Source organism: Macrotis lagotis, chromosome 7 (assembly GCF_037893015.1).
Source record: "Macrotis lagotis isolate mMagLag1 chromosome 7, bilby.v1.9.chrom.fasta, whole genome shotgun sequence".
In the NCBI taxonomy this organism is placed as follows: domain Eukaryota; kingdom Metazoa; phylum Chordata; class Mammalia; order Peramelemorphia; family Peramelidae; genus Macrotis; species Macrotis lagotis.
The window spans coordinates 151,859,942-151,884,836 of NC_133664.1; the positions used below are offsets into that span (position 1 = coordinate 151,859,942).

A 24,895-nucleotide genomic window follows, 5' to 3' on the forward strand; every position below is an offset into this window, starting at 1 on the left:
TGGCAAGAATAGGACTATCCACTGATATCAGAAATTAAAACAAGTGTATGTAAGCTTTACCTATAAAAACAAAATGTGAAAAAATGAATATAGAATGCCACATGAATAATGCAGAAAACTTTAAGTCTGAACAAAATAAATATGCTTTTTATATAGAAATAATTTTGTATGTATTGGCTGATGATAATAAACTTGATTTAGACATTCTTTGGTATGTCTACTTCTATTATATAACTATGGCCTTTCTGGCTCTGTCTTTCTAGGTCTATTTCTTGGAATAGTGAAAAATATTAGTTAAAAAAAAAAAAGAAAATGACTCCCTAAAGGAAATTTTCATTTAGCTAAAGTAGCTAATTTGTGAATTTTAAATACTTTTCAAAATATACATACAAATAGTTTACTGATTTCAGTCAGTCAGGTTATTGGTTGTCTGTTCTCTACTCACTACACCAAATATCCCGACAAGATGATGATAGAAAAAAGGGAATAAAGTCTTATTTTTGTTTTAATGCTTTTCTTTTTTGCTTATACAAAGGAGAAAACCCCTCTTCCTATTCCACAATTGTATGAAGAACATATATATTATGGTAAAATTTTTGAGTCATTGTCTCAAACATTTTTTTTTTAGGTTTTTGCAAGGCAATGGGGTTAAGTGGCTTGCCCAAGGCCACACAGCTAGGTAATTATGAAGTGTCTGAGACTGAATTTGAACCCAGGTACTCCTTACTCCAGGGCTGGTGCTTTATCCACTGCACCACCTAGCCGCCCCCTCAAACACTTTTATTTATTCACTGACCTCAAACATTTTTTGATGATAAAAATTTTTATTTTTAAAAATTGTGTACCATTTAGGTCTAATTATCTAATCACATCAAAAGTAACATACTGTTACTTTTTCTATTTTGTGAATAACTACTGCCAATTGTCAGCATTCACTACCAGATACAAGTCTAAGAGCTCGCTAAAGATAGATCTTTTTACTATTCATGAAATAGATCTAGAATGTTATAATTTTACCTGATCCTACAATATACTACTACAAATATTAATTATTTAACATTATTTGTCTCCAAGCACAAATTCCATAAAAAAAATTTAAATTCCGCTCCATTTTAAAGCATGCTATCTTTCCCTGTTAGCTAATATTTTTATTACATTTCTCTCTGATGCCTTATCCTTTTATAATTATTGCAATGCAAAGATCTTCACTATGGGGGGAAAATGATTCCATTTCCCTGCAAAACAACTTACTGTCAAAAGCCCTGTCTATCAAGGTCCAGACAGATCTGTATAACATCATTGCCAGTTTTTCAAACTGTGAAGAACCTGTTAATAATGTATCTCACTGGTAGCCAGAGAACCAGTTACTATGAAGAGCAATACTCCATAGGAGATCTGGTGATGCAGCAATATTATAATCTTATCACTAAGTCATTATCTATACAACTGACATCTCATAAAGTACTATCCACTTTAAAACTCTAGAGATTCCCCACTCATCATACAAATTTACTTTTTCTATTTTTCTTGACTGGTTATATATTTTTCGAACACTATACAGTATAGCCAAAATGGCCTAAGGAATTGCTGTCCCCAATGTCTGCAAGTTCTTCCCTTCTTGGGAACCTTTTTGTTTCTAAGGTTAATTTCACATGTATCTCATACAGAGAAATTTTGTATATTATCTGATATCTAAAGATCTTTCCAATATATTATAATCTCCTTGAGGGAGGAACTTTTCATTTTTGTTTTCTTCTACCTGGAGAAGGCCCTTAACAAATGTTTGTTGAACTAAATTGAAGAGAAAGGTACAGAAAACCATGCAAGTAATGATGAACTTCAATGAAAAGCACCAACTGTCATAATCAGAACTACTGCTTACCTGTTATCTTTCCCTGGATACATCTGAGTATATTCAACTCTGTACTTTTTGGCGAAAAGCATAAAGGCATTCATTGGTCTTTTGCACTTGTTAGGAGAAGTGGCACTCACAGTACTTGTAGTCCCTGAGCTGTGGCTTTTGACAGCTTTACTGTACAAAGAATTGGAAGAAAGCTGTGATGATCCAGCAGAGACACAGTTTTTGCTGCATTCGGATCTTTCAAAGTCCTTACTACCAGGTCCTCCACAAGATAAAGATGCACGACGCTGACGAGCCATGCTACTTAACACATAAACAGCAGATGAATCCATAGGTGTGAAGTCATAACTAGAATCATAAAAATAAATATATTAAAATTGTTGTCATTAAATGCAGACTACCCCCCCCCCAGTTTTAATACTGATTCTTCTCAAATTGTCTTATTTTTTCCACTTGCTTGGGCATTCCTCCAATTAGAGAAAAGACTTTTTCTTAGCAACACCAAGCACTTAGCTTAGATTAAGCTTCTAATCAATAAATATGCCATATATTTTTTACTAATTCATTTCTCCTCAACATATAATTGATAACAAACTTTTTTCTAGGCCTTGTTTAATATCTGATACTTTTCTATCATTAATGACATCACCATACCTTTCTATCCTTAAACTGATTATATAGAACAGCTCAGGAATCTGAATCTCATCTGCCAGAATACTACTAAAAATCAAGGTCTATTTTGAGAAAGTTTTTGATCGGTTAAGATGGTAGTGTAACCATTAAATTCTCCTGCATTTCATTCAAATTAACACTCTTCAGAACACATTTACTTTAACAAAATTGGTTATCTAGTTCCCTAAACCACAACATCTTAGGAACAAAATATTTAAGGAAGCATGGGAAAAGAGATGGAAGTCTTCTAGAGCAGGGATGTCAAATTCAAATAGAAATAAGGATTCCTGAAGGCTATATATTGACAATTTAAAAATGTAAATATTACTTTATACTGTGTTTTTATTTTGTTTGTATACTATCTCAAAACAAATTTTAATCAAGCTATAAAGATGGCCCATGAATTTGATCTGTTCTAGAACAAAAGTTCTTAATCTGAGTTCTAAAGAGCCCTTAGATTTCAGGATAGTTCACAAATTTGGATAGGAAAAAAAATACAGCTTTATTTTCACTAGCCTCAAACTGAAGTTTAAATAATTGAAACTTATTTATTTAAAGACTATTCTGAGAAAAGATCCCCAGTTCATGACAAAAAGGTAAGAACTCTTGAGCTCTTGATCTATTTAACAGGCACAATGACACCAAAACTCTAGAAAACTAATATAGAAATTATGAAATATAGTCTGGGATAAAAAGTCTTACTCCAAATAACCCTCAAAGGGTCTAAATAGTTTTTTTGACTAAATATAATAAACAACATTCATAAGATGATTTACATAATCAAAAAGTTTAAGTTATGTTAAGTAAATTGTTTATAAAAGCAGAGCAGTATGTGACATTTTAGAAAGGTTTTGATGGGAAATTATTCCAATTTTTAAGTTTCATTTAAGTTTCAAGTGGAGGTTGCTAGGTGCCTCAGTGAAATCAGAAGATCCTGAATTCAAATCCAGCTTTAAGATATTTACTAGCTGTGACCCTGAGAAAGTCACTTCCATTTGTCTTAATTTGTTGGAGAAGGAAATGGCAAATCATCAAGAAAACCCCACAAAAAGTCAGATACACACAAATAAAAACAAAGCTTCAATTATCTAGAAAATTCAATGATGTGCATACCCTATTATTCAGATAAAGCACATTGTTATAATAAACAATGCAAGAAGAAATCATAATCATACATAGAGTCACCACTAATATAAATAACAACCTACGGATGACTTAAGTCTCTTTACTAACATTATTGGGCCTTGTGTCAATTCTTGGCTTTCCCTTATTACATATTTTTGGGTGTGAAATCTCATTTCAGTTATATGTATGGAACCCAATTTCTACTTTTCTACCCTTTTAAAAATAACCTAGTAACGAATCAAGAAAAACAAGTGCTGTGTGTCAGAATTTTGAAGAGGAAGTACACATTTCTAGAAGACCAGTAGATATTGTTATAAATAAAATCAAGACAAAGTAAATAAATGTAATTGCCACCCATTGCTGCAAATAGCACAACAAAAGTGGGAACATAATTTTCACTGGAGCATCAAACATCTAATATTCAAACATTGTGATTTAACATTATTACATCCAAAAACTTCAGGAAAAAAAAATCTTACTTTAAATTGTACTCTTCTTCCTACAAAATTATTGTGCAAGGTAACTTAACTAGGTGACGCTATTGATTGGATTACATGTAATTATTTTTATGAATAATTTAAATAAACTTGCTAACAAATTACAGTATGGTCAAAATTCAAAAGCTATGGGAAGCTTATAGGTAAGAAACATTTAAACAATAAGCAATGATGTTTGCACATCAATACAAACTTTTTCTAAAAATAAGCATTTTCAGATTTGTGATTTTTAAAAAATTGAATCTTCTCTAGATTTATAAACAACAGAAAACACAAACTATCCTTAGCATACCTTAATAAAACGTTTTTTAAAATTCTAATGTATAATAGGAAAAACCCACTAGTCAGGACTGAAGTTTTTCAAGGTCCCATGTGACCTTGAATTTGGAATCAGAGGACCAGATTCAAATCTTCTTTCTTCCATTTGTTTTATTTTGGGCAAATCACGTAAGGGTCTCTTCTGGCTTTAATGGTATGAAAAATAATTGTATTTCAAAATACCCAGTCTAGAGTAAAAAAAGATTTGGTTACCCTGCCCTCTAGTGGCAGAAGCACAGCATATCAGTAATTCAAGTTTGGGGTTTCCCTCCAACTGTATTTAAGGATCTCCAACTTCACAACTAGGTGAAAACTCAAATAAGTAAAAAATCTGAAATATTTTAATTATGTAATTTTTATAATTCTAACTAAAAGAAACCTATGAAACATATGGAACAAGTTTTTAAAAAATATTTTTATATTTACAAACTCTAGGAAATTAAAAACAAATTCCATTTTCATAAATAGAAATGCTGGTTTGACCAAGGGAAAAGTCTCAAATGTGTCCAATACTCAGAAGATGGCAATTAGCAATGCCTTGTTGTAAGGTCAATTAAAACATGCTTATATCATCTAAATTTCTACTGCTTTCCAGTAAAGTACCCTGTTTATTATCACACCTATTTATTACTTATCTTTCCCAGATGTGAGATAGCTAGAACTTTTTCCAATAACTCCTTATTTTACATTTGGCATGGAAGCAATTTAGATATCTCCTTAGTTTGTCATTTAGTTTGCCTTCTTGTTCTATGGAGTATATTTTTTGTTTTTTTCTTTTCCTAAACAGAATTCATTCCAAAATTTACACACCAAAGTAGCACCTAAAAGGTACAGTGTTGGACCTGTAATCAGGAAAACAAGTTCAAATCTACCTTCATACACTTAACTAGTCATGTGATCTTGGACTTACTATATTTGCCCCAGTTTCTCCATCTGTAAAATGTGGATAACAACAGCAATTTATGAACTTCTTATCTCTATATAATAAATTCCATTACAATATAAATTTAATTTAAATATTCTAAAGACTTTCCTCAGTTACTACACTAAGTTCTTAAATTGAACTGTTAATTTCCTTTTATGGAAGCCTCTAAAGAATAGAATCATTCTAGCCCATAATGAGAATTCCTTTGCTTTAAAAAGTAATTCAGCTATGAAAATAAGTGTAGCTTGTAACATAAATCTAGGTATTTCACTGACTCATAGAACACAGGTTATGAGCCAGTTCTTATTTGACAGGAAAATATTCAAATCTCATCAATTTGAATGTTCTCTTTAATGAAGACCACAACCTATCTTTTGCTTTTCCATATCTCTTGTTCATTAAGCTCTATGTGGCCACCTAACACTCACATCCTTCCTCTCTTGATATCCCAATGATAACAGTGAAGCATGCTGGCTATTCACCTGCCATCCCCTCTCTCTCTCTGTGACCAACCATAGAAGAGAAGAATTAAAATATGATTTGATGCACATTTTCTTCAAGCAACTAAAGTCCCTAAATATTTGGTGCATCATTTTTAAGGCATTTCTAAAGATGAGATTTTTAAAAATGGCAAAAGAACAAAATTTTGATCTATCCTCAGAGCTGATCTGTTTAATTCAATTCAACTCAGTAGCATTTATTAAGCTCCTATTTTTTATAAGGCAGCAAAACTGGATGGTAGAAATATAAGAAAAACACAGCAGGCAGGCTCTACCTTTAAAGAACTTTCAGTCTAATGAAGGGGATACAACATATCCATAAATACAATTGAGATAATAAAACAGAATCTACTATCTCCTCAAAATCAATTGTCTTCTAAACTTCTGCCAAGTATACCCCTCCTCTCTCCATCCTTCATGCTCAGTTCATTCCCCACATCCATTTTTTTTTTTTTAGGTTTTGGCAAGGCAATGGAGTTAAGCGGCTTGCCCAAGGCCACACAGCTAGGTCTGAGTGTTTGAGACCAGATTTGAACCCAGGTACTCCTGACTCCAGGGCCGGTGCTTTATCCACTGTGCCACCTAGCCGCCCCGTCCCACATCCATTTTCCATGTGTCATCAATTTAACCTCCGCATCTCTCCTTTCTCATACCACTATCAATTTGGACTATTGCAATTACCTTCTCCACTCCATTCTCTATAATACTACCAATCCTAAAGCAAAGGTCTAACTATGGAACTCTTCTGCTTGCATCTTCTTTATAATGCTCCTTCACAAATTACCTGGGGTTCAGACAGACTGAATATGGGCTGCTCCTCCCCAGATACAACTTGGGGCTGTGTCTTGGCTGTCTTTCCATGCAGGGAAAGCGTACTCTTTTCACCTCAGAATCTTTAATTTCCTTCAAAACTCATCTCTAAACACCACCTCCTGTGCATGGTCTTTCTGACTGCTAGTGGTTTCCCCTCCCTCACCCCAATTCCCTGTATTTATTGTGTGCATTGTCTTCCTGACAGAATATAAGTTCCTTGAGAACAAGAACTTTCACTTTTGTCTTCATGTCCTCAGTGCCTAGAATGGTGCCTAGCATGTTGTAGGAGCCTGATAAATGCTTGCTAAATGACACAACAATTCAAATTTTAAAGGTTTTTAATAGATTCAACCCCTTTCCTAAATGACTCTACACATCTCCAAATTTCTTATTTTATTTTCCCCTAACAACTTCATTTAATTTTATTACTTTGGTATTTCTCCCTAACACATTTTCTTTGATGTTTTATAAAGTCTTGAAGGTTTCTATGCACCTGTAAATATTTGTCTTAATACTACAAGCAACTATTACAAAATGTTATTTAAAATTTTAAAAAAAGAATGAGTCCAAGATTACCTTTTAAATGTATCAAAAACACCTGAATCATCAAAATTAATGGCATCGGGGTGTCCTGGAGGTAGACATACATCGCCAATATGAACTTCACAGCATGGAATGCCATGCTGAACCACAGTCAGGCTTGGATAAAATGATGACCAACCTATAGTTGTATATAATAGTAACATAAGCACACTGATGCTAAACCTGATTTATTGTTCCCCTTCCCCCCAATGCATCTTTTTTTATTTCAGATAGTTTACATGTCTATGTGTGTATATGTGTATATGTATACACACACACACCCCAAAATGTCAAATCAACTGTTAAAGACAGATGAATTTTTTTTCTAATGCTGATTATTAGCTCTAGGTAATTATTTTCTCCATGAAATTAATGTTAACAAATCTAGCACAAAATAATGGTTGCTATTCATAATGATGACATCAGGATTTCAGCAAAGTAAATACTTTCTCAAATATTTAAGATTAAATTGTGTTTTTCATAATAATAGTGCTAAATGTATTTATCATAATCTACTTCTCTAAAAATTATTGATTCAAATATGGTACTATTACCAATCAGATTATCTGATTATAAAGTCACTATTCACTAGAACATACCAGATAATACCCATATTTTCATTGCAAGTAGAATCTTTGTGGAAGGCAATTTTAATCATGAATCACAAAAAAAAATCATACTCTTTGATTGAGAATTTACTTTTAAAACTTATTAAAAAGAACTATTCAAAAATTTACTTAATAGCATTATTGCTAATAGCAAAAAGCTAAAAACAAATTTCAACAATTCATAAATGGTTTGAATGGTATATTAACGTAAAAGAATACTGTAATGACATTAAAAATTATGAGAATTTAAAATTTTTTAAGGTTTATATATGCAAGGTGAAGAAAGTGGAAGTAGAGGACATCATCCTATGACTTATGTGTGAATATACAAAGGACCTGTTATTTCATTAGTGATTAATGTCCACAACCAGTCTATGATTTATTAGGTAAGTACTAGAGAGATGCCTGAGACATGAGGAGGAGCAGAGTCCTTTCCAAAGTCACAAAGCTGGTGAAACATCAGAGGTGGGATTTAGTCTTCCTGAATCCAAGTGGAGCACTCTATCCACTAAGCAACATTGCCTCTACATTATATTAAATATGACATTACATGACCACAACTAAAAGGCAATGACAGAATGGATAGAGAGGCAGCCCCCAAACCAGGAAGCCCTTCAGGTCCCACATCCAATGCCCAGAGCTATGGGCTCCGGCACCAGTTCCTCAGCCTCTCAACTCTATAAAACTCTTGGGCTGTAGATGGCTTTCAAACTGATCTGAATTAGAGAATTTCCACACTAAAAGTTCCCCAAAGCAGTGAAATCACAGGCCTGATCCTAACCCCATCCTATTCCTCAAAAGTTTATAACCATATAAAAGAAAAAATGTATAAACATTTGCTTATAGGCATTAATGAGTAAATGACAAAACATAGCTGAGTACCAAGTTATATCTTTGTGTGTATATATGTGTATATATATGTATATATACACACACGTATGTGAAATATATACACATATCCTAAGTATAATTATGATAATGATTTTTAATACGCCCGCTAACAGAAAAGTAAATATTAAAGTCATTTATATGCAAAAATGCAATTATATTTACAAGCTGCTGTTATTTAAACGAATAAATAAATGAACCATTACACCTACAAAATCAACAAAGTCATAAGACACTATGAAAAGATGTTTACTTTGGAAAAAGTATTATCTACCATACCTTTATTTTTAACATAGAAAGGATGGTCCAGTTTACACTCAACAGTAAGTAAACCATCTTCTACTGTACCAGGATCAAAAGTCAACTTCAGTACAGATTCGCCAAATGAAACACTTTCTTCATGTGATAACAACTTTAGACCATCAGAACCATAACCCTGAGAAAATATGTACAGTATGAATGAAACAAACATGCTAACCAGCAGTGTATAAAATTTCCATGGTTTTTTTACATGCATTTGTCAAGAAGTAAATAAAGGCAATTAATTCTCAAGTAATTCATTAAATTTGGGAATCCTCCTTTTTGTGGATTACTTAAGGTAAAATTTTAATGCTGATGTGCCATCTCTCGCTCATTCTCTTTTCCAAATATGAATCAGTGTACTCTTCATAGTATGTAAAACTACATTTAGCATAATGAAAATATGAATTTTTTTTTTTAGATTTTTGCAAGGCAAATGGGGTTAAGTGGCTTGCCCAAGGCCACACAGCTAGGTAATTATTAAGTGTGTGAGACCAGATTTGAACCCAGGTACTCCTGACTCCAAGGCCGGTGCTTTATCCACTACGCCACCTAGCCACCCCAAAATATGAATTTTAAGGCAAAAAAAATTCTCATCACTCCCTCATTTAACTCCTTACTACTGTAATGGTAAAGGTATATAATTATAAATATACTACCAAGAAATTGCCACCTAAAATATGTACTGTATTAAAATGAAAATAACTAGAATATATCTTTCCATATTACTTCTGGATCATAGCCTAAGGAAATGAAAATACTATTTCAGAAATATCTAAACTGTAAAGAATTAAAGCCCTACCTTTTGGGTACCCACAGGGAGATCTTCACTCTCACAGCTCTCAGATCGGGCAAAATCTTCAACATCTTGCCATTCTTTATTGCGCCCCTTGTGAAAACATAGACGAGTGCCTGAAATTTAATTTGAACAGGAAATCCAAATATTGAAATGATGTCTTACAAGGGCAGAATCTGCAAAACATACCACATAACATACCTTTCAAAAAACAACATACCACATACATACCTTTCAAAAAACAATGCCACACAGTGGAAGGCCAAGAATTGCACCATCCCAGATCATCATCATCTGAGAGGGAGGACATGCAGAAAATTCCAGACTCTGATTCACTACTTGCCTAAAAAAAAAGAGAAAAACCAAACATTTTTATATAAATTACTAATGCTTGCAATCAGCAAATAGATATTACATATAGTATTTTCTCTAAACAGAAAGAAACATGGAGTCCTCTAAAAAGTTCATTTCTTGGAGGCTATACTTTCTCCCACTTTCTCAAAATGTATAAAGCATCATATACACCCCAGTACATTAAGAATACATCAACATTTCACAAGTATAAGTTCACAAACCACTGAAGGAAAAGAAAAAAAAAGTATCTTTTTTAAAGTAAAAAAAAAAAGAATTCAATGGTTCTTTTGTCAACTTTTTTAACCTCAACAAACAAACTCACCCTTTCATGTCTTACTGATGCTTCATCCTTCCAATGATGATTAGAGAAAGTAGGCTCACCCTTGGAAGAAGACACTGGTGGAGGACGTGCGTAGGAATGTAAACTTTTGCTAGTTGCTATGATGTGTACAGGAGATGATCTAAAATGAAGCATTTTTAGCTTTAAAAACTGTGTTCTTCAAATCAACTTTTTTCTCTTGACAAAAGTTATTTCACAATCAAAATCTAATATTGCACAAAATCCTTATTTGGAAAATGCAGTTGAAGAGAAGTAAGATGCCTATATATTATATACTTTATGTTATTATATTCCCCAAAATTAACAAAGCCTATCCCCATGTTCATTTCTAAATACCTAATGTCTTGTTCATGTCCTCACATTTTAGGCACCAAATATTTTTTCAGCATATCATTTTATCCATATTTATACCTTCTTTCTGAAGGATTTTCCAGGTGCTGGAGTTCCCTATCTGCTTCCCACCCTACCCTCATGAATACACAACTCAAAATGTAAGGTACTCCTGACTCCAGGGCAGTGCTGCACTGGCCCTGGAGTCAGGAGTAGTACCTGAGTTCAAATCCAGTCTCAGACACATAATAATTGCCTAGCTGTGTAACCTTGGGCAAGTCACTTAACCCTATTGCCTTAAATAAAAGAAAAATTATGTTCTCGTTTTTCCTGATATGATGAATGCATATGAAACCCTGTTTTTTACCTGTTGCTTCATCCTTCATCTCTGCATGAATAATGTGAAATTAACCAGTCCTCTTTGGTATTACCCAGTTACAACTTCAGACAATCAAATATCAATAATTAAAAGATTTTGAACATGATATAAAAAATGACTTAAAACAGTCAATGATTTAGTGTTTAACAAAGGCAGTCAAGACAGCTGAGCCTGCCTTTCCATCTTGTTCCCTGGGGGAAAAAGGGGAAGCACAGAAAATTCTGCAGAGAATAAATTCGTATCTTTACAGCATACTCCTTAAATGCTTGTTTGTATTTATTTTCTTCTGAAAAGTTTACTCCATTTTATAATAGTAAATTCCATAAGTAAGCATTTAATAAATATTTGACTATTGACCATATGGCAGAGTGGGAGCTTCTGAAGTTACTCAGCTCTGGGAACAACAGGATTCTGCTAGGAATCCTTCACATGAGAGATGACATGGCTATACCATTCCTCCAGTACCCCCATGTGCACAGGCACATGCTTTCATGTGCAAATGCAAACGCACATACACACAATCTTTGGTGGGATTCTGTAATTGTGCTAAAATTTAAATGTCATTTCCATTTCTGTAAGAGCCTGTTTGTTGGTTGCTACTGTTTAATCCTTTCAATTGTGTCTGACTCTTCATGACTCCATTTTGAGTTTTCATGGCAGACACTGGAGTGCTTTGCCATTTCCTTCTCTAATGCATTTTACAGATATGGAAACTGAGGCCAAGAGGCTGAAATAATTTATCCAGGGTCACCCAGCTAGAGTGTCTGAGACCAGCTTTGAACTCCATGCCTACCAAGCTGCCCCATGCTCTAGTTTATAATAACTAAAACAAGGATAAATCCCATTATCTTGGCAGATGACACTCTGGCTTATTTTCTTTTTTTTCTGGTTTATTTTCTAACAAGAAATACTAAACAAGTAAAAAAAATAATCCATTTTTTAAAAAAGATGCCTTTGATTGATTTGATCCTTGTTCCATTCATTACAATAGTTTTAAAAAGTAGATTACTGATTTATCTACCCATGGAATCTGGTGCTTGAGAATAGACCAAAGGAGGGTCTAATTTTAATAATTATTTAACTCGGCAGCTAGGTGGTGCAGTGGATAGAGCACCAGCCCTGGAGTCAGAAGTACCTGAGTTCAAATCTGACCTCAGACACTTAATAATTACCTAGCTGTGTGGCCTTGGGCAAGTCACTAAACCCCATTACCTTGGGAAAAAAACCTAAAAAAAAAAGGGGATTACTTCCATTTCACTATGGGGTGGCTAGGTAGTGCATTAAATAGAGCACCGGCCCGGGAGTCAGGAGTACCTGAGTTCAAATCTGGCCCTCAGACACTTAATAATTACCTAGCTGTGTGGCCTTGGACAAGCCACTTAACCCTGTTTGCCTTGCAAAAACTTTTAAAAAATAAAAATAATTAACTAAAAATTGTGGAACCTCTGACATATTGCATAGGAAATGTTGGAATACTGATTTTTAAGCTACAAAGCAACCAAGTAAACTAGCATAGGCCTATAGATAACAGATGAAAGAAACAATGCTGCAGGTTAATATTAATAAGCTAATGATTAGGATCACCACATTTCTTTAAGCCAAAAGAAATGTCATTTCCAAGAAAAATAAGGAAAGGGCTGGTAAGATGTTGGTAACATGAAAATAATTGTGTTGCCTAATTTTAGTAAACACAAAAAACACCCAACAGCTTGATTTTATCTTAAATGATGTCGTTCATTCATCCAGAAAGAATTAAATATAAAAGTTTAACTGAAAAACCAAAAGATTTCATTTTCAGTGGTCAGGACCACAATTATTAATGAAGGGGTTCATTTCTGGAGTTATTACAAATCTGATCTACCAAAACCCTAATCCAAATAAATTGTATGGTTCAATGCATAATTTAACCTAATAAACAGGTCAATTAAGCTAGGAAATTAAAACATTAATAAATGAAAAACATTTTATAACTATCAATAGCAAAATGGTTATTTTATATTCTTCTTAAAAAATAAACTCAACATTCCTACCTGTTATAAAATGAGCACTGCATAAGAGGACTTTGTGGACTTGTGGCTATGTTTGCCAGTTCTGTCAGCCAATCCACCTCATTTTCACAATATGAATTTTCTGACATGACTGAGGTATTCTGGCTCCACGGTGCCCTTGTATATTCTTGATGAGAAATGTCTCCACTAAGTTGATATATGGATGATTGGGTAGAATCATTCTGAACAGCTTGAAGTTCAGGAAGGTCATCTGCACACAAGTAAACCCAAAATTGCACATAAGAAATTATTTATTTAGGGCACATTATTATAACTGGGGGAAAAGAAGTCTTTCAATGTAAAATATCCATATTAAACATTTGGAAACATTAAAGATCATAATCTCAAAATTAAAGATGGAATGATTTTCCTTGTATTATGTCTTGAATAACAACAACGTTTAGATTTGAAATTTAACTATATGTATGTTAGTTTGATAGATGAGTAAAGATCAAATATCTATTAATGCAGCAATGAATTTAATTCTCTAAACTATTATACTTGACAACCATCTAAAGGGTCATAACAGGTGATTTTTACAATTCATACTGGAGTAACATAAAAAAGCTATACAGAAAATATATAACATTATAAATCTCCTTGGTTACACTTAGATATTAAAGTTTATAGAGAAACAATAAAGGGCAGGGGGAGAACCCCACATCTCTGATTCTTAGTTGTCTCATTATAAAATGAGGGAGTTAGTGTAGGAGACCTTTTAAAGGTATCTTCCTAGTTCTAAATCTTTAATTCTCATTATTTTTACCCACATTTCTTGAAACCTTTTTCTGAAATTAAAAGCTATCCCATCTGAAACTTTCATTCAGAATATCTATTCCTAAAACCCAAACTAAAAGATATTATCTCTCGAAACTCTGATCACAGGTCTCTCTTTCCAAATCTGTCTCATAAAACTATACCACATCAGTGTACCTCTACTCAATCATGATAAACAATACATTCAGCCACTATCTATTTCCTAATTTTCCACTAAATTTATTAAATTAAGCTTGATTCTGTCCCTCAGGCTCAGGCTACACAACAAAAAGGAATTGGAGTCAATGAAGTGAAGCTACTGAGGGAATCTGTCCATCAGATCTTCTGTTTTTAATTCTTAACTGTAAGGCCCCACAGCACCTACTGGATTGGTAACCTACTCCAAACTGAAGAATCATTCTACCCCTCTGCTCCTCCACCTGCAACTGGAAATGATCAAGCATTGAATGGCTCCATTTGTTAGGAAAGCATAAATTCTTAACATTTATTAAGGAACAATGTGCAAGATAACATGCCAGGTGCTAAAGAAACAAAGATACAAAAAGGAGAGATAAATACACTAATAATTGTAATACAAAGTGGGAAATAAAGCTAAAGTGAACGTTCTGTAATGTTATGAGTTCCATAAGGGTTGGGACTATCATATTTGATCCTCAAATAGCTCTACATATAGCAGAAACTTAATAAAAATTTTAGATACTGAAAAATGAAGTAGAATACATTCATATGAAAGAAGGGGTAGGTAATCTTCAAAGATAAAGTAGTACCTGAAAGATTTCAACCAAGAAAGTTAAGATTCCTTCTAGGAAGGAACTGGGGAATGAGAAATAGCAAGAATAAAAGCTGAAAGCTGAGAGAGGGCAGAATGACATGGTGGTGGTGAGTAGTCCAGTTTTGCAATGAAAAAAGAGTATGTCAAACTGTAATATAAGGTAAGGCCAGAAAGGTATATTGCAGAAGTCTTCAAAAGACAAGAGTTTATACTATATTTGAAAGGTAACAAGCTGCTCATTGCTACTTTTTTAAGTAGGAGTGATATGATCAAAAATGTTTAATAATCAGTTCAATGTAGTTCAATAAAATTTTAATTTGATTTTAAATCACATTTTAAAAGCACAAAATAGAATTATCTGGAAATTTTCTAATGGAGGAAGTCACAAATATGATCAGATTACAGGGTAAGAACTGGAGCTGGCTATGTAAAAATTAATGCTTAATCTTATGGAGAGGCCTGGATAATTTCTGAAAAGTAGTAAATTGTTTACCAAGCTCCATGTGTTCATCACAGGAAGCATATCCAGGTGAAGATGGCAAATTCTCATTACACTGCAGCAACTCCAAGGAGTCATTCATTCCTGAAGCTCTCTTGTCCATTACCAGCAGGAGTTTCTGTACTGCATTAGACATTTGATTTGTCTTCACTTCCCACACCATGTTATGGTGTTCAGACTTAAAAGAAAAATAAGTAATGTAAATGAAAATGGCAAGATATGTGATCTTGGGAATTTTAACTACAAACAGATCAAAGGCATCATAATCTTGCATCCCCTCACTCATTTATTAAGTCTACATATACTGCTCCTCAGAAATTTAGGCAGATTCCCTAATACATCCTGATCTGCAACTATAAAATTAACATGCAAACTTTATCTACATGTCAGATTCTGAAGTTATCATAATGCTGAATTTGTACAAGTCCTTTCTAAAGAATGCAAAGGACATTACTTATATAACTATTTTATTTAACCTAACAACATTCCTTAAAACCCTGGGGCCGATCTCCAATTATTTGTTTAAAAGAGTCTTTATGTTTGAAGACAATCCAATTGAACAAAACATTAGTTAAACACTTTACTAAGTCCAAGAACTATGCCAGGCACAAAAGCAAAATGAAAACGGTCCCTGGCCCCAAAGAGCTTACATTCTACTGGTGGGGAAGTAGGGAATAAAACATGCAAAATAGGTAAATATACACATGGTAATTTGAGGGAGAGGAACAAAAAAAACAGGGACGTGAGGTAAGAAACCTATCAATATGAAGTCTTACTTGAAGATCATATAAGTGAGGTTTATTCCCAAACTTTAAAAGGGGAGTGAGTATAAAGCAAGTGGGAACCAAATCATAGAAGTACTGGAAAGAGAGCTGGATGTAGTCAGGATAAATATATTCAAATCCTGATCCTAACATTTTTCTTAGTTGAGTGCCATAAGCCAGTCATCAAACCTCTCTGAGCATCAGTATCCTTTTTTTCATAAAATAAGAATGCCATGATTTGCATTAACCACTACATTGTTTAATTTGAATCTTGTACATCTTAAAGCAACATATATAAGTGAACTATTCATATTATACTGCAAAAAAATCCTTTTTGTTCTTAGATCCATAGAATTCATTACTTGTTTCCTACAATTTCTAAATAAAAAGATTCTTAAATAACATTATAAAGAATAAGGTCTTAAAAGAGCTTTACAAGAAAATATATTTTAAAATAACCACAAAATTTTGACATTACATCTCTTAAAAATAAAGGAAAATCACTTATTTTATCATAATCTGACTATTCTAGGCTGAACAATAATGAAATAGCTAGGTGGTGCAATGGATAGAGCACTGGGCCTGGAGTTGCAAAGATGAATTCAAATAGAACCTAAGACACTTAAAAGCTAAAAGTGACACTGGGCAAATCACTTAACCTTGTTAGTTCAATTTCCTCATCTTTTAAAGGAGGAAATAAAAGTTCCCTTTGCCCAAATGACGAAGCTCAAATGTAATATAGATTTGTAAAGCACTTAGCACAATGTCTGGCACATAATGGGCATTACAGAACAGAATTGTCGTTGTTACTGTTATTTTTATACCATTGATTTGAAGAGATATAAAACACAGAACATAATAGCTAAGCCAGCAGCAAAATCCAACTTTCAAGTCCCCATATATCATTATCTGCATAACTTTGGTTTTATCATTCCCTGGAACTGGTCCTTCTTTTTCTCATCTATAAAATGAAGTTGATGGACAAGATGACCTCCTACATGACCTTCTACTCTTAATCTATACTATATGAAGGAGAGGGAATAAGCATTTATTAAGCATTACTATATATATATATATGCCAGACTCTTTGAGATATTTGCCAAGTAATTACCATGTCTTCCAAACAATAGCTCTGTGAAGCAGGTGCAATTAACCCCGTTTTATAGAATAAACTGAGGCAAAACAAGTTAAGTGAATTGCCCAGAGTCACAGGATGATTAAGTGTCTGAGGCTACAAGTGAATGCAAACTTTTCCAACTGCAGGTCCCGCATACACTATCCATGGTGAAAATGCCTCTTCAACCTGTTTACAATGATTTTCCCAAGTTAGCATGAAAATCTCAGATTAATGAATTTCTTTAATTTATACACAGAACATTTTTTAATTGAGGATCAGCCTAAGTGTTAGAAGAGGGTGCCAAGAAATTCTTTGCAAAATCTTTCAACGTTTTTCAAAGAAACTTAGTATTTATCTGCTTTAAGATTAACTAAGGGTAACAAACTTTCCTCTGCATTCACTCAATCGGAATACTTCCCCTATGGACTATCAACTTGACAATATGTATCAAAAGAAGTCCTTTGACTACAACATACATACCAATTCAATCCAAAAAAATAAGTATCTAATATGCACAAGACGCTGGGGATACAAAATGAAAAACTTCTTAAAAAAAATCAAAACATACAATTGTCAAGTGTTCTGGACTAATGAAAATGCACTGAAATTTTTCTTCTTGCTTAATAGGTTTAGTAATGCTTTTAATTTCATTAGGCACAGAAAGCAAAAGGCATCAGAAAAGACATAGGATAGAAAATAAACTTCCAAGTTTTATTAGTTTTGGTCAATTTATTCACTCTCTTCAACAATACCTGCTTACAAACTGTTTCAGCAGAAACCTAAAAGGTACTAAACTTCATTAAAGAATCATTCTAATCACTGACTCCATCTCCTTGAAGTGACACATCCTTCACATATATATCATCTGTGGGACAACTGAAAGAATACTAATTTGGAATCAGAGGGACTTAGTTTGAATCCTGACTCTGCCACAGTTATAAGTCATATAACCTTGCCTACGTGTTTTCTCATCTGTAAAATATTCCTACTTTTATTGTCATGAAAATGTCAAGAGGATCAGATGAGATGATGTAGTCAACTGCTATGTAAATCTTGAAGTGATGCACAAATACTGAAAATTGCTTGTAATATAAGAAGAGTGTCATGGAAAGGACCCTAGACAAAGTCTTAAGTTTTAGTTCTAGTTTATGTAGATATATGAGGCTATTAAGACCAGTTCTAAAAGAACAGTTGTGACAATTAAACGAGAAAGCTCTCTGAAATCAGAGACATCTGGGGCAGCTAGATGGCAATGGATACAAAGCAATGGTCCTGGAATCAGGAGATCCTGGGCAAGTCTTAACTTCGTTTGTCTCAGTTCATCTGTAAAATGTGCTAGAGAACAAAATGGCAAACCACTTCAACGTCTTTGCTGAGAAAATCCCAAATGGGGTTACAAAAAGGTGGGATAAAAGTAAACAACATAAACAATCTCTTAATTCATCAGCCTCTTAATTGACCTTAGAATAATACCATCGTGGGCACAAAATAAACAAATAAATGTGTATGATTATTCAAAGACTAGAAATCAGAGTTGTTCAAATTCAACCTTTTGGAAACAGCGTCATATAACAACAACAAAAAAATCTAAATTTAATTCAAAAAACCAAATAATAACTAATATTTACAGAGGCTTTACTCTGTTCCAGGAGGCAACTGAGGCATTTCGTTTTATCTTTATTAAGCATGATTGGCAGGTGCCATCATAATCATTCTCATTTTACTGTAAGGAAACTCAGACAAGCGACTTGCCCAGGGTCCCCCCTCAGGGCTCTATCCACCGGGCCACCCCTTTGTCTCTAAGTCCTGTCTCCCTTAAAGGACAAGGACTTCAGTTTCAACGTGAGTTTATCTCCCAAAGAGCCTTTTCTTCCTTCTTCTGCTCCGCATCCATCTGCTCCGGTCTTAAAGGGGCGGCGGGGGAGGGGAGTCCAGGCAGGGCCCAGCCCGCCCGGCAGACGTGGCGGCTCAGGAGACCGAGCGGCTTGAATGGCACGCGCAACTCGGGGATCCCTTCCGGGCCCCATTCATTCCCCGCCACGCTGACCTTCCACCCTGCACCTTTCCCCCCTGCCCCGTCCAATGGCGCGCGGGCTCGCCCGCCCCCGCCCCCCACGGAGGCTGTCGGCACAGACCGCGCCTGCGGGAAGCGCCGGCGCCGGCGGGGCGGGGCGGAAGGGCCCCGCCCCCTCCGCCCCGCCCCGCCCCGCGCAGGCCGCGCCGAGCCCCGCCCCCTCCGCCCCCCTCGCCTCCATGACTCATCCCCTCCCCCCCGTCATGTGACCGCCGCCTGGACGCGCCGCTTGTTTATCCCCCTTCGGCACAGCCCCACTGCGCAGGCGCCCCAGAGCCCATTCATTCGAACTGCGTAACAATGAGCCCCGGGGCCCGGGGGCTCGGGGAGGTCCGCGGCCCCGGCCGCCTCGGCGCGCGGCGCGGCCCGGGGTGGGGCGGAGGCGCCGGGCGGCCGCCCTGCCGCGGCCCCGCTCCTCGGGAGGCCCCGGCGCTGCCACCCCGCCGGGGCCCCCGGCGCCCCGGCCCGTCCCCGCGGGCCCTCGGGGCGCCCCTGCCCGGCGGCGCCGCCCGCCCCGCGCCCTCCCGCGGCCCGCCCCGGAGCTCCCCCGCCAGCCTCGGGCCGCGCCGGGCGGCTGCCGCAGGCGGCTCCGAGCCCGCCGGAGCGGGGCCGGGGAGCGGCGTCCCCCGCCCCGCGGCGGCCCGTCCTCCCGCCGGCCGCCCTCCCCCCTCCCCAAGCCGGACGCAAACAAGCCCGGCTGCGGGGAGGCGGCGGGCGCTGCCGGGGGCCACGCGGGCCGCGCCGGCCTCCGCCACGGCCCCACGCAGCCCCGCCGCCGCCGGGCAGAGCCCCGCGGAGCGCCCCGGCCTCCGCTCGCGGCTTCCATTCCTCAACCGAAACTTTCCCACTTACCAAACCCGTCGCCATTACCAAGTCTTTCAAGCTTCTCCTTCCCCCTCCCCTCAACCCCCTGGAGGCCGAGCCTCCACCTAGCTCCTTCGTCCGCTCATTGGCCCGTGGACTCGCCAGTCCACCGTTCTCGCCCTTCCATTGGCCACTGTGGATGTCTGTCATGGAGGGCGGGCGCAGACTGACTCTCTGCTTCCGTCCATTGGGAAGTGGGATGCGTCAATCAGAGGAGCGAGCTATTCGGATTGGATCGCTGCCGAGACTCCGGAGGTATACGCCAAAGTTTGGCACCGACATGAATTGTGGGGCTGTAGTCTCTGATCGTCACTGTGGCCGAAGAGAGAGGGCGGTTGATGGCATGCAGCGGACTACAATTCCCAGAATCCCAGGCGCGCCCCAGTCTTGATAGTAAACAAGAGTCATTGGGACACGTGTATCAGCTCGTTTGTTTTGGTGTCTGAAGAAAAAAGGAGGGGGCGAGGGAGGGAGTGTTTTGCTTCTTGGTCCTTTCTCTCTTTCTTCTGGGTCTCTCTATGACACTCCAGACGTCTGGTGCGAAACTTTCTGCTGCCCAGATAAAGCTCCTTGCTGACCAGGAGACCGGAGACCGGAGAGTCTATTTATATATTCAAGATGACTTTACAAAAGAAATCATCTTAAGGGAATTTCAGAGGAAGCAATCCATCCCATTGACAGCACTGAACTTTTCTGTCGAAAAGCAACTGTCTCAATTGCAATTTTTGTCCATAACGAGAGAGGTGAAAGAATTGGAGCCTTTGTAGGGACGCAGGACGCGATGTGTTATACAATAGTTACACCTTTTCTCTTCCCTGTTTTATCTGCAATAAACAAAGCTGGCGGGATTTTTTTTTCAGTAGAAACATGGGAATTAAACTAATTGTAATGTTCTACAACTTTCATTTGATTTCTTCAAGAAGCTTGAGTTTGTGTCCTCAAAACAGCTTTACATTTTTTCTTTCTTCTTGTGATCCAGGAGAAAGCTGTCCTTCCACTCCCTTTCCACTAGGCGCTCCTCCATGCCAAAGCTACCGAAGCCCTGAGTCACCGCGTAGGGGTGGCGATGACTGGGGCTTTATTGTTCTGTTCCCTTTCAACACAGACTCCTGGGCGGTGGGCTGTATTTCATTCGTAATTGATATGTTCACGTTCACGGAAAGCGTTTCCTCTGAATAATCTCTTCGGCTTTTTCATTATATTGGAAATGCTTCAAATTATATCTTGGATTTTCTAAACTGAATAAAATTTTTTTTTAAATCAGGAAAATGTAGATTTATATCAGAGTTCGCAAAAGTATTTAAAAGGAAGACTATATGGTGGTTATGAAATGTCTTTGGAAATTTAAAGCTCCACGACAGGTAGTCTTACCTCTTTTTGTTTGCTTTGGACTCCTCTTAGGAAGGGGAAAAAAACAAGTTCATTAACTCCAGATGAAGAAATACTTTATAAAATGATCCCTCCTGCTCTTCAGATAGTTATCATAACCAAGCACATTCATTCTGAATATTGACTAAGATGTCAAAAATTTCTATTTAGACAAAGCAAAATAAAAATATGAAAGCCAATAAAACAATAAGACTGTTAAAGGGAAATACATTTAGAACAGAATTTATATTTTAAAACTTCCATAGACTTTTATGATAATTTATGTTAAAATAATAGCATAAAGCATTTTAAGGCTAAAAGCCTGATTTAGAAACAACTCGTTTGATCCTCACAGCAACTACACGGGGTACTACCTGGATTATTTTTCCAATTTTTCTTTACAATAAAGCAACCAGGTATTAACAGGGATTTTAACCCCTCCAAAATTGATCTTTTTCAGGTTTATTACTCTCTCCATCTTACTATGCTATCTTTATAAGATAAAAGTTCAAAACCAATAAGCTAAACAATAGCCCAGGAAGGTAGACACTATTGTAATTGTCCTCGTTTTACAATTGAGGAAACTGAGGCAAAAAAGTGACTTGACCAAGGTCATGAGCTAATAGTGTCTGAGGTCAGACAATTGACTAGGCTTGTTTCTTCATTAGATTTCCAAACGTTTTATAGGTAAGTCTTCAGCCAAATCCAGTCATGCAATTTTTAAATTATTCTTAATTCCAAACTTAAACACACACACACACACACACACACACACACACAAGATTGCATATGACAAGAAAACAATCATTTACACCTCCCTTCTTCCTCCTTACTTTTCTCTTCTTAAAAACCCTTAGAACAGAGCCAAAGGGAATGGGAGCAGCTAGGTGGTGTACGTGGTGACTGGCCCTGCAGTCAGGAGGACCTGAGTTCAAATCTAGCCTTAGACATTTAATAATTACCTAGCTGTGTGATCTTGAGCAAATCACTTAAATCCCATTGCCTTGCCAAAAAAAAACCAACAACAAAACAGAATCAAGCAAGTCCAAGATCTTTGTTTTTCTTTTTTGACTACAAGAACCTTTTAAGATATTAAAAGCTATCACAAGATATCTTGTTTTCCCCCTTACCTAGCCTAATCAGTAAAGGGGAACTGCCTTATGTCAAATTGAGACCTATTAAAGACCTTAGCTTAAAAAGCTCAAGGTCTCCCAACTTCATCCAAGGCCATTTTCATTGGTCCTGATCCATATTAATCTAGGCGATTAATTAGCCATTAATCTAGGGGAGGCAGATGATTTTGTACAACCCCCCCAGCTCAAAATTCAATTCATTTATATAACATGGTATCAATCCCTGATGTCATGGTCCTCTTGAAGAAGGAACTACAAAAAATAACATTCTCTTTTCATACTTATCTTTCTAGATTTCTTTGGATTCCCTTCTGTGACTTTCAGATTTCCTACTCAGAAGCAGTCTGTTCATTTAAGGTCCATATTTGTTCTTTTTTTTCCTAATTTTATTTAAGACAACGGGGTTAAATGACTTGCCCAAGGCCACACAGCTAGGCAATTAAGTGTCTGAGACTGGATTTGAACTCAGGTCCTCCTGACTCCAGGGCTGGTTCTTTACCCACTGCACCACTTAGCTGCCCTAGTTCCATGTTTTTTTTTCAATAAAGGATTATAATTACCTTTGCAAGGAAAGTTATTCTTTATTGTAAGCCTTTCTCTTTGGTCTTTCAGAATATTGTATTGTAAGATTTCATTCATAGTAGAAGCTTTCAGATCTCAAGCAAGTTCCAAATATACTACTTGAACTGATTTTTTTCCTGGAGTTTTTGTAATATTTTTGAATGACATGTTCTGGATTTTGGTATGATATTCCCAAGATACTTCTGTTTGGGGTTTCTTTCAGTTGGTGGTCAATAAATTCTATCTTCACTTTGCCCTCTGGTTATAAAAAATATGGAAAGTTTTAATTTTTGATTTATTGAAACCTAGATTGCAGGAATTTTTAAATACTGTAATAAAGTCCATTGGTTTTTAAATGCTTTTCCTGGTGTTTTTGATAATGGACTTTAAATTTTCTATTATTTTTCCGATCCTCTGGTTTTTTTCCTTGTATTTCAGTCAGCAAACATTTATTAAGCACCTATTATATGCCAGACAGTCTGCTAAATTTGGGTGATGAAAAAAAAATCCTATATCCCAGTCCCTTTCCCTTTTTCCACTTCTATAGAGACCAGAACTCCAAGTTGTGGAAATTTAATCACAATTTGCCATCCATCTCATCCATAGCCCTTTAGGAGCAAAAGCCTTCTAGGGCTGTAACCAGAAGTACCTACACTGCAAAATTCTAATCTGCTGGGGCCCAGGATAAAGCAGGTTCTGAATGGCCTGTCCCATCAGACTCTGAACCACCATTCATTGCAGGATCAGAGAAGTAAGGAACAGAGGGGATGAGATAGATTTGCAGGACAGGACACTTTGCATATGGAAAACCATACAGCACTCCTCCATGTCTGAGGGAAGAACAGCATACCAGCTGAAAATAGTTCAATCTCCTAAAAGTCAGTTGTAGCAGAGACCTAAACCTGAGAACTTTTAATTGAATTGTTGATGAGACTGAGACTTTTTGAGATCCACAAAATGGAGGACCTAAAAAGTTATTTATAGGGGAAGAGGAAGAGCAGGGAAAATACCAAAAATACCAAAGAAATTTCAATGACCTCAACCATAAACACATGAATCAACAGAAAAACAGTAACAGAAGAAGGAAATGGCTTCCAGATCTAGTTGAAGTATCTATGCATAAATACTGCTAAGTGAAAGAACCTGGAGGACCCTATGGGCTTGAAGAACATAGAACCATAATACATTGTTCTTCAGTGGTTTAAAAAAAAAAAGAGAATTCCGAGAGCAAAATTTATGTCTTACACAACAAAAAGAATTCTCTGCTTGGTGGGTTCCTGGGTCCATGCTCTCCCACTGATCCAGATGCAGGATCAGATGATTATAGGGATCATGAATCAGCAAGGGCTATCCTCACCAAAGAAACAAAAGAGAAAAATAAATTGGGAAAGCAAATACACAGAAATAAAGGATAATCTAGAATGAGGGAAGAAAAAAACAAGAACATTAAAAGACAATAAGCACGGCTAGGTGGCTCAGTGAATAGAGCACTGGCCCTGGAGTCACGAGTACCTGGGTTCAAATCCGACCTCAGACACTTAATAATTACTTAGCCATGTGGCTTTGGGCAAGCCACTTAACCCCATTGCCTTGAAAAATCTAAAAAAACAAGTAGCAGACCTGTCATCAA

General features: G+C 36.7%; 1 protein-coding gene across 1 annotated transcript in view; it reads right to left on the minus strand.

The window, feature by feature from the left end:
• Positions 1-20,286, minus strand: part of HBP1 (HMG-box transcription factor 1) — a 39,454-nt gene extending 19,168 nt beyond the window's left edge. The window contains exons 1-9 of the mRNA XM_074193934.1: positions 20,192-20,286; positions 15,379-15,562; positions 13,319-13,547; positions 10,562-10,700; positions 10,117-10,228; positions 9,892-10,001; positions 9,069-9,225; positions 7,288-7,432; positions 1,883-2,209 (exon numbers count right to left, since the gene is read on the minus strand). Coding sequence (XP_074050035.1) covers positions 1,883-2,209; positions 7,288-7,432; positions 9,069-9,225; positions 9,892-10,001; positions 10,117-10,228; positions 10,562-10,700; positions 13,319-13,547; positions 15,379-15,562; positions 20,192-20,206 — 1,418 coding nt within the window. The 5' untranslated portion in view covers positions 20,207-20,286. The remainder of the gene's footprint in view (positions 1-1,882; positions 2,210-7,287; positions 7,433-9,068; positions 9,226-9,891; positions 10,002-10,116; positions 10,229-10,561; positions 10,701-13,318; positions 13,548-15,378; positions 15,563-20,191) is intronic.
• Between the last annotated feature and the right edge of the window lie 4,609 nt (positions 20,287-24,895).